Source organism: Trypanosoma rangeli (genome assembly GCF_003719475.1).
Source record: "Trypanosoma rangeli strain AM80 chromosome Unknown Tra_15.4_contig_00480, whole genome shotgun sequence".
NCBI lineage: Eukaryota > Euglenozoa > Kinetoplastea > Trypanosomatida > Trypanosomatidae > Trypanosoma > Trypanosoma rangeli.
Genome location: NW_021706225.1, coordinates 1 through 8,910, shown reverse-complemented (window position 1 = coordinate 8,910; position 8,910 = coordinate 1). Strand labels below are relative to the sequence as shown.

At 56.5% G+C, this 8,910-nt stretch overlaps 4 protein-coding genes across 4 annotated transcripts in view, besides 6 other annotated features; all 4 read right to left on the bottom strand.

Moving 5' to 3' along the window:
• Nucleotides 1-432, bottom strand: part of TraAM80_08905 (putative paraflagellar rod protein 3) — a gene marked incomplete at both ends in the record, with an annotated part of 465 nt that extends 33 nt beyond the window's left edge. Inside the window, one exon of the mRNA XM_029385621.1 lies at nucleotides 1-432. This exon is cut by the window's left edge and continues 33 nt beyond it. Coding sequence (XP_029234533.1) covers nucleotides 1-432 — 432 coding nt within the window.
• Nucleotides 433-563: 131 nt separating this feature from the next.
• Nucleotides 564-588: a microsatellite.
• Nucleotides 589-654: 66 nt separating this feature from the next.
• On the bottom strand, nucleotides 655-5,118 carry TraAM80_08904 (uncharacterized protein; the record flags this gene model as incomplete). The annotated part of the gene is made up of 1 exon (XM_029385620.1): nucleotides 655-5,118. One exon carries the CDS (start codon nucleotides 5,116-5,118, stop codon nucleotides 655-657), a length of 4,464 nt encoding a protein of 1,487 aa, XP_029234532.1.
• A 323-nt stretch (nucleotides 5,119-5,441) lies between these two features.
• Nucleotides 5,442-6,086, bottom strand: TraAM80_08903 (uncharacterized protein; the record flags this gene model as incomplete). The annotated part of the gene is made up of 1 exon (XM_029385619.1): nucleotides 5,442-6,086. One exon carries the CDS (start codon nucleotides 6,084-6,086, stop codon nucleotides 5,442-5,444), a length of 645 nt encoding a protein of 214 aa, XP_029234531.1.
• A 264-nt stretch (nucleotides 6,087-6,350) lies between these two features.
• Nucleotides 6,351-6,375: a microsatellite.
• A 231-nt stretch (nucleotides 6,376-6,606) lies between these two features.
• Nucleotides 6,607-6,636: a microsatellite.
• A 173-nt stretch (nucleotides 6,637-6,809) lies between these two features.
• Nucleotides 6,810-6,848: a microsatellite.
• Nucleotides 6,849-6,937: 89 nt separating this feature from the next.
• Nucleotides 6,938-6,981: a microsatellite.
• Nucleotides 6,982-7,024: 43 nt separating this feature from the next.
• Nucleotides 7,025-7,062: a microsatellite.
• A 623-nt stretch (nucleotides 7,063-7,685) lies between these two features.
• Nucleotides 7,686-8,910, bottom strand: TraAM80_08902 (putative OSM3-like kinesin; the record flags this gene model as incomplete). Its single annotated transcript, XM_029385618.1, has 1 exon — nucleotides 7,686-8,910. A coding segment is annotated over one exon (1,225 nt), but the record flags the coding sequence as incomplete, so codon positions are not given.

Sequence of the window (8,910 nt, the reverse complement as noted above, 5' to 3'; positions counted from 1 at the left end):
GACGGTGCGCGTCTTGTTGTGGTGCTGCTTCAGCTCGTTCAGCGTCTTCTTCAGCGCAACAACCTCCATAAACTGCGGCTTGTCCTCCGGCTTGTACAGCTCGCGCACAGACAACTGCAGCCCGCACACGCGCATCAGCTTCTTGATGTCATACGCCTCCGTCAGGTTCCACTTCGTCCCGCCCTCCAACGCCCCAAGCAGCTCGTGCGCCTTCTCGTGCGCCGCCAGCAACTTCTGCTTTTGCGTCTCGCTCCAGTCCGACACATGCAGGTCCTGGATGAACTCCTCATTCGATAGGCACGACGTCTTCAGCTTCAGGTTGTGAATCTTCTGCTTGCGCGCGGCCTCCAGCGTGACATCCGTCACCTCCGGCACCGCCGGCTGCTGCTGATCCACGGGATTCACGACGCCAGCCGCTTCCTTCTCACTCATTGCTTCCTTGTTGTAGGAGGGGTGTGTCGTTGTGTTGTTTCTAGTAAGAGAACGCAGGGAGTGTGAAGTTGTAAGGTAGAGGTATTGTTAGTTGTGGTTATGAGCTGATATTGAAACAAGAGGATTTGCGGTTTTCTTTTTTTTTCCTTTTTTTTTGTCGCGTAGAGGTATATCGACGGAGATGCTGATGTTTTTGTAGTGTAGGTGCAAGACGCATGCGTGTTAAGTGGGCTTGGTAGTGCAGGTGGTGTTGGACGTCTCTGCAGCAATGTGAAGCCATTCCTGCAGTTTTTCTTTGTGCGCAGGAGTGAGTTTCTTGCAGGTGGCTTGGAGTACCGCGCTCTGCACAGCCGCATCCACGGCATGGTTAGAGTGCAGAAAGATCGACCATGCGGCGAGGGAGAAAGCGGTTTGCGAGTTGTTTACGTCAACGTGTGCGGTGATCCACAAGAGGAAGTGAGGTGGTACCTCAAGGAAAGACTTCCGCAGCCACGTGATCGCCAGCTCCGTGTGCTGCAGGAAAGGCTCAAGCAGGCACCAGGCATTCGTTTGGGTGGCATCGGTGTCGTGAAGGCTGGTTGCGGCTCTGAAACGGGGCAAAAGTTGCAGACCATGGCTGATGCCGTCGAGGAATTCACCAGCATGCTGTTTTGTGTGCAGCTGCTCTGCTAGGTGTGTCTGAGCTGCAAGGTACCGCGGTAGATCCCGCACAGCGGCGGAGCACCACACAAGTCCCTGTTCGTCTGCACGTTCCACCGTGGCGACGATGGGGTGGAAGAGGTCGCTGAGGAGGAAGACACGCACAGTCGCTTGCAGATCCCGCTCACGCTCCTGCGAACTGGTAGCCTGCAGGGCCAAGATGAAGGTGTTGCGCAGCAGCAGTCGCGACCAAACCCGCTGCTTGCCCGTGAGTGTGTCACTTCTGACGGCGAGAAGCGTGCTGGCCAAAACGGCCCACCGCATGCGTTGCAGGGCGCCGGCGTCCATGAAGTGCGCCGCGAGACACTGCGCCACGTATGTTGTGTACCCGCCGTGGGGGCGACTGTCGGAGGTGGTCCCGGCGGCGCCTGCCTTGTGCGACTGCTCCAAACAGTCTCGCAACTCCTCCACCGTGCGTGGTGTCGACCTCCTCTCACGCGGAAGAGGATGCGATGCGGCTCCTAATGTCTCCAGCCCAAACTCGACGGAGGCAGGCAGCTGCTCCACCTCGTGCTGCAGGATTACCGTCGATGGGCGTGAGAGTGAAGAAAGTCCGGCACGAACTACATCGAGCCACACAGCGGAGGCCACTGCAGCTGCCCGTCCAAAGTGGCGTCGAGCTGCATGATAGTGTTGTGCAAGCAACACCCGGTCAGTGACGAGAGCTCTCTGATCCATGCTGCAGATACGCTCGTACAGCGTGTGAGCCTCACGGTCGTTGGTCGGCGTCAGAGCCACGACAGTCTCCAGGAGGAGCGCAGTGGGTGGAATACGGCGCTCTAGGATGACAGGGCCCGCTGCGTGGCTTGACCCTCGCCTAAAGGTGGCAGCACCACCACTGCATTGACTGCCGACGCCCGCAATTGACAAAATGGTCCTTAGCGCCCTTGCGCCAAAGGCGGCTGTGATGGTGCCCCCATCGTGGACGTCAGCGGCATCTGGTGCAGGCAAACATCGCCCCTCGGCGTAGTCAACCAGCAACCCTCGCACGCTATCCTCGCACACCCCACGTACAAGCTTTGCACCAGCAGCTCCCATGCGCACGCCCATGCTTGCTATTTCCGCCACAACCCTTTCACCGAGCTGCATGTACAATCCAACAGGACGTGCACTCACGCCGCTACGTTCCTGTTCCTTCACCTCGGCGTCAACGCGGCGCAGCACGGGAACGCGCAAGCGAATAAGGTGCTTTCGCCCCGTCCCACCGTGTCGCACTCGCTTGTGAATTGTCTTCTCACCCTGAACGACGTACGGTATGGGTTGCTTTGCAGCGTGTCGCAACATTCTACTGGCATGGATCGCTGAAGAGGCGAGACGCAGCGCCTTGTACGCTCCACCGCCAAGAAATAAGACGGGTAGCAAAAGGCTCAAGACATCCGCAGAGACCATGACAGAGGCGTGCGGTAACAGTTTCTCAAAGACATGAATGTCCTCAGCGTCAGCGGGGTGCACGCCATTGTTGTGCTGCAGATGGCCACTGCCGTAGCTCTTCCGACAGCGTGCAAGCTCCGTCGCAGCGCGCTCATGATAATCCGCGCGCCGTGTCATGAACTCCTCCATCAGCTGCTGCCGTCGCGCCATCACCGCGTTGTTCTCGTCATGCAGGCAGGAAAGAAGCGCCACAGCCTCCAACGCGTACGGCTGCACCCCTCGACGCACCAGGACACCGCCGCCGCCGCCACAAAGACATCGCTCCTGTCGCAGCGACTCCTGCGGCGCGCCCAAGTATCGGCTCCCACTAAACAGCACGGAAGCCACAGGGCTCGGACGCAGCTGATACCGTTGCATAGCCTCCCTCAGGACGTGCAGCATTAATGTGTTCAAGACCGACGTCAGGAAGCAGTGGGCAGTGGCAGGCAGGTGAAACCGTGCATACTCCACGGCGGTGTACGCCTGCATCCGCTGTGAGGCAAACATTTGTTCGTCCGTCCACGCCGACCATCCGGACGCCCGCAGCAGCGGCATGGAGAAGTGATCCTCCACGCCACGCGCAAGCTGCCGTACCACACCCACCAAGGCAGAGCGAGCAAGTGTAAACTGGTGAATGCTTTCACGAACAAGGCCCAACGCAAGTGTCGAGATAAGCGAGTGAAAAAACACCCAGCAACTCATATACCGTGTCTGTACGTTGTCCGCAGACCAACTGGGTGTCCCTTTTATATGAAGCAACAGCAACGCCGTGTAGAGGAAGGAGCTTTCCATGCAGCCTACAGCCGTGAACATCTCACGCGATGCTGGAAGACGTGTAAGCAGCGACATCAGCTGCAGCAATAACAAGCCAGACCAGCGGTGAGAGTTTGCCAGGCTGTCGCTCGCACCACCCTTGTCAACGCCACACCTCCGAAGGTGAGTACGCAACAGGGTGATGCTTGCTTCCTCAAAAAGACTTTGCGGTGTGGCCTCCACTGCGTTGCCCCGGCTCTTCTGATTTTGGTAGTCGTCGGCGACGCGCTGCAGCAACCACTGAGTAAGTGGCGTACAGAGGGAAATACGATCCTCAGGCCCCTCGTGAACGTCAACCGCGCAGACGTAGCCGCGGAAGCTGGCGAGAACGCGGCGAAGTCGCCTTTCAGCGGTGGCATGCAACTGCTCCTCCGCGTCTCCCACCGCCGCGCAGGACAGCGCCTCCACTCCCTGCTGGGACGACGCCAACTCGCGGGAAAGCATGACATCAAAGGAGTCCTCCTTTTCCACGTTCGTGTGGAAAGCATTCCCCTGCGTCGACCCCACTTCCTCCTCCGACATGAGGGCGCTCAGCGCCAATTCCTTATCCACCGACAAAAAGTCATACGCGGGGTCGTAGTGCAGCGGCATGTCGGATGAAGTGTGGCCTGTTCTGTTGCTCGAGGCCGCGCCGAGTGACGCCTCGAGAATCCCCCGCACCGTCGCAGCAGACACGTGTCCCTCCGAGACGTCAAACCGCGCGTCTTCGAGTGTGGTGACCACAAGATCCAAAAACATCTGCAGGATCGTGCCCATCCACGCACAGCTCTCACACAGCAGCTCACGGTCTCCGTCGTTGGCGTCCTCAATGCCACAAAAAAGCCGGTTTCCCACAACTTCTGTCTTGCCGGTGTCAGCCATGCCACCATGCCACCATGGGCAACTTCCACGCACAGCATCCTCGCAACAGCCATGCCGCAGCCATGCCACGCAGACCGTTGCAGGATGCAGGACAAACGGGCACATTGCCGCCCCACCCTGTGAGACACAGCCGCCTTGATGCACGCAAGGGTGCACGTCCCCCTCACGGTTCATAATGCGTTCAAGCCGACGTTGACGACGTTCCACCCGTCGTTTACCTTCCGTCACTGTCGACGACGCCTCCAGCTTCGGCTTTACCCCTGCTACTGAAGCCCTATTCCCCTCATCGCCACCATCATGTTGGCCTCCAGTATCAGCGTCGGTCACACCACCAGCAGCTATGGCATGCGCCAGGGGAGACAAATCCCCTCCATGACGCCTCACCACCCGCTGCAGCATCGCCGCACTCCCGCCCGTGAGTGTATCCTTGGATGTGTCTGCGGTGGTGCTTGGCAGAGGTCGCTTCTGGTGTTTCCCCCCAACGAAGGCCACGGCGTCCCCCAGCGGGGGATTGCCCTGCAGTGACGTGCCACTCCACCTCTCCACCGAGGCGGCCCTCGCCGCCATCTCCGCAAACTGACGCAGGTCGCCGTTCTTCCCTTGAAAGCGAATGTCACGCCGATCAAACTCTGCACCGTACGGGCCAAACTCGTGCGCAGCGTCCGCGCCCAGGGCAAGCAGGTCGTGCGCCTTCTTCTCGATGGAGCGGTCTAGCACCTCGGGCGACACTCGGTCGCGGCGCAGAAAGGCCTCAGGGATCAGCATTCCTACCGAGTCACGCAGACTGGCGGTGTCGTGTGACGCGCGTCTGTGTCGCCGGCCCCGCGCCGCCTCGCCATGACGGGCGTACGCGGAAGCCGTGCTACGCCACGGCTGACGAAGGAGCAAACTGCGCAGTCGCATGCGATCAGCACTGTGTGTCGCTGCGGCAGCACATGCAAGAGATTACAAGAAAAAAAAAAACACGGCGGGAGTGGAGGGCTAAGAAAAAAGTACGCCCCGTACGCAAACTATCCACCATGGAAGCAAACAAAATAAATAATTATAGTAATAATGAAAGAAATCTCGCACTGACATCAAGCAAAAACTCACCATAAACAAACCACAGTGCCACTCCATCCCGCGCGCGCGTGCGCGCGAGTGAATTGCATGTGGAAGACTAATAAAAAGAGAGAGCGAAAAGACAAACAAAATCGCGAGAGACATGGGCAGATCTTTCCGATGCTTTAAAGCATCTTTTCCACCTTTCGGTTCATACGTTCCATGTGATTGCAGACCTCGTCGGTTTTTGTCGTCATGGCACCAAGACGGCAACTGTGGTCTGTGAGTATCGCCCGTTGAAGAGTGGCCTGTTCCCGCATGACGTGCACGTCGCCCAGTAACGCATCCAACAGTTCCTCCTCCTCTTTGGAGAGCTGATTGTCGCGGCCGTCACTACTCACCCCATGGGGGTCCCTGCCACGTGTTTCCTGCCCTTGTCGTTTTTGCCCCAGCTGCTCTTCTGGGGGCTGCGCGGACGATGGCGACAGCACAGACGAAGACAAACCCCTGTTACTCGGCTGCGGCGGTGTTGGCTTGAACCAACTTTTAATTCTACCCGCCCACGTCATGCGCAGCAGGGCATGATCGCCGGCGCCCAACTCCTGCTTCACCTCATCGAGGCCGCGGTCAACCCGCCGCATTTGTTCTCCCTGCACCTGTAGCTGGCGCGTTGTCGTCACACCCGTCTCGACAACCCCTTGCGCATGTCGGGAAGCCCGCTGCAGCGTTTCGAGCACTGTGCCCGCCCGGATGCCTTTGTCCGTTGCCTCAGCCGCTGCTCGCGCCGTCACAACGTCGCCACGGCGACTGCTACCCTCCGCAGGCCACATTACCGCACCTATTGGTGTGCCTCCTTAACTCACCTACGCAAAGAGAAAAAGAGAGATGAAGAGTCGGACGATAAGGCCACGAGAGCGCCCACACGCACACATGCAATAGCAACAACAACAAGGCGAGGAGAGTCATACAGCTGCGCTGAGCTCGTTCAATGGCTGGCCCCAGCACAGGCATAACAAAACAAAAAAAAAAAGTAAGGTGTTAACAACACAACAAATACTACCAGAACCACGCATAAACAAACAAAAAGCGAAAAAACGCACGCACGCACGCACGCACGCAGAGGGAAAATGCAGGCTTCCTTCCACAACCACGATGTGCGTGCATTTATTTGTAATCAAACGAAAACAAAACAAAAATGAGGTGTGTGTGTGGGGGGTTGTAAAATATTTATTTTTACCCTCCGCCTATTCCCTCCCGCCCACTGAGGCGCATCCCCCTGTCGCCGCATACGCCTTTGCTCCCCCCAGTACCCGTGCACACACACACGCAAGCACGGAGGGGCCAAGGCCCCAAAAACAAACAAAACAAAAACAAAAAGAAGGTGCAGGAGTAAAAATAAACGGAAAATGGAGAATAACACCTCCCACCACCGGGGCAGGTCACCAATTTAAACTAGAGCGACCTACAGGCTGAGAACAAAAAAAGACACATACCCAAATATAAAGAAATCATATAACAGCAGTACAAAACAAAAAGGATGCATTTATGTATACGTGTGTCTGCGTTTGTGTGTGTGTGTGTTTGTATGTGTGCAGCCGAGTGATCTTATTATTATTATTACTCGCCGTTGCAGACACGTAGGGCGGGGGGCGGGAGAAATACCAACTCTAAGAAGTACATCAAAAATAGAACAAAACAAAACAAAAACAAAACAAAACTGAACAATGAGTACAAACATCTAATTTATCTATATTTTCATTTGGGGTCCTGTTTGTTTGTCGGTCTGTGTGTGTGTGTGTGTGTGTGCGGAGAGAGAGAGAGAACGGCAGGAGAGAGTGACCCTGTAGACATGCACCAATAAATATGTATGCGCATGTGATGTATGAGCCCCTCAGCAGCACGCGCACCTCTAACCGTGCAGCCTCTTTGTCCTTACGTTTCGCTTTTTTAGCGCTTTTTTTTTTGTGGGCCCAGTTGTTTGAATCCTGCTTCGGCTTGTGTGTTTGCATCCCACCGTCGCCGCACCGCCATCGCACCGGCCGATAAAGGTGCGATGGCGGTGGAAGAGCAGCAGAAGACGGAGGAAGCACGCGGGAAGAGGCGGCTGGTCGTGTGCAGGGGAAAAACAAGTAACCAAAGACAGCACGTAGAAAATGACGGAAGCAAAACGAGTGTGTCGGGACACGGGCACGCTACATACCGCCCCCACCCCCACTTCCACTTCCACTTCCACACACACATACACACAGTACAATGCAAGTGAATAGCTGTTAGATCAGAAACAGTGCCCAGAGCGGAGGACACAAAACAAGACAAAACTCTCGCGCAGAGAAAATAATGAGGCCTTCCACTGCAGAATTCATAACCGCCTTGTGCGCTCCTTCTACTGTCAAACTATCCCATTGTGGGAAATCAGACTAACCGCCCACTCACACCGCATGGCCCACCGATGTGAGCATAGCTTGTGGGCTGCTGCGCTTCGCATTATTTTCCTTGTTTGAGTGATCACCAAGTGGCACTGAAACGCCAAGACGAGGCTCTGGTGACCCCAGGCGTGAGTTCCCATCAGCGCAGTCCGCGCCAACCTCCACCGCCTTAACGAGAAAACCCTGCGCAGACCGCACAAACGCAATGACATCCTTCAAACGGTTCCGGCTCGAGGACTTCGACTCCGCTAGTGAGCTGCGAAGTTTATCAATCTCCTCCTCCGCCTGCCGCTTTTCATCCTCCAACATCTGCTGCAGCTGATCTACCGCCGCCATCAGTTGCACCCTTGCCGCCATAGCGTTCTTGTAGTCGTTCATGTTGGAAGTAGTGCTAAGACTGAGCATTTCTAGCGCCTCTTGCCGCGTTGCACAGAATCCTTCGAGCGTCGTCTGATAGGCACCACGAACGTACTGTTCGACATCAACCATATACTGCCTCAGTTCCTCAATGCGCCTGTTGGCATCCCGCAGCTCCTTGCCAAGCTCCGTTATACGACCCTCAAACTCAGCAGACTGCTCCTCGCTCTGGCGCTGTTCCTCACCAAGTTTGTAGCGCCAATCATCCACCTCAGCCTCGTAAGCAGATATTTCATCCTGCATCTGCTTCTCAGTGGCTTGCAATTCATTCTCCAGAAGTTCCAAACGCCGCAAAAGCTCAGCCTGCTTCTCCTGGGCAGCGCACGCATCCTTTTCTTGACAATTCAGAAGCTCCCCCTGTGCTGCAAGCAGTTCTTCCAGCTTCTGGTCACGCTCAGCCACATCACTCTGCAGCTGCTCAATCTGGCCCTGCAGCTCCGCCTGCTTCTCCTGGGCAGCACGGGTGTCGTCGGCGTATCGCTCCTCAAGCTCCTTCTGTGCAGCCAACAGCTCTTCAATCTCTTGGTCACGCTCTTCAAGAATACACTCAAGAGCTTTAATAGCCTCATCATGCTCAGCTTCAGCATTTTCCAGCCCGGCCTCCTTGTCGCCAAGATCACTCTGCAGCTGCTCAATCTGGCCCTGCAGTTCCGCCTGCTTCTCCTCGGCAGCTCGGGTGTCGTCGGCGTACCGCTCCTCAAGGTCCTTCTGTGCAGCAAGCATCTCCTCCAGCTTCTGATCACGCTCAGCCACATCACCCTGCAACTGTTCAACCTGGCCCTGCAGTTCCGCCTGCTTCTCCTCGGCAGCT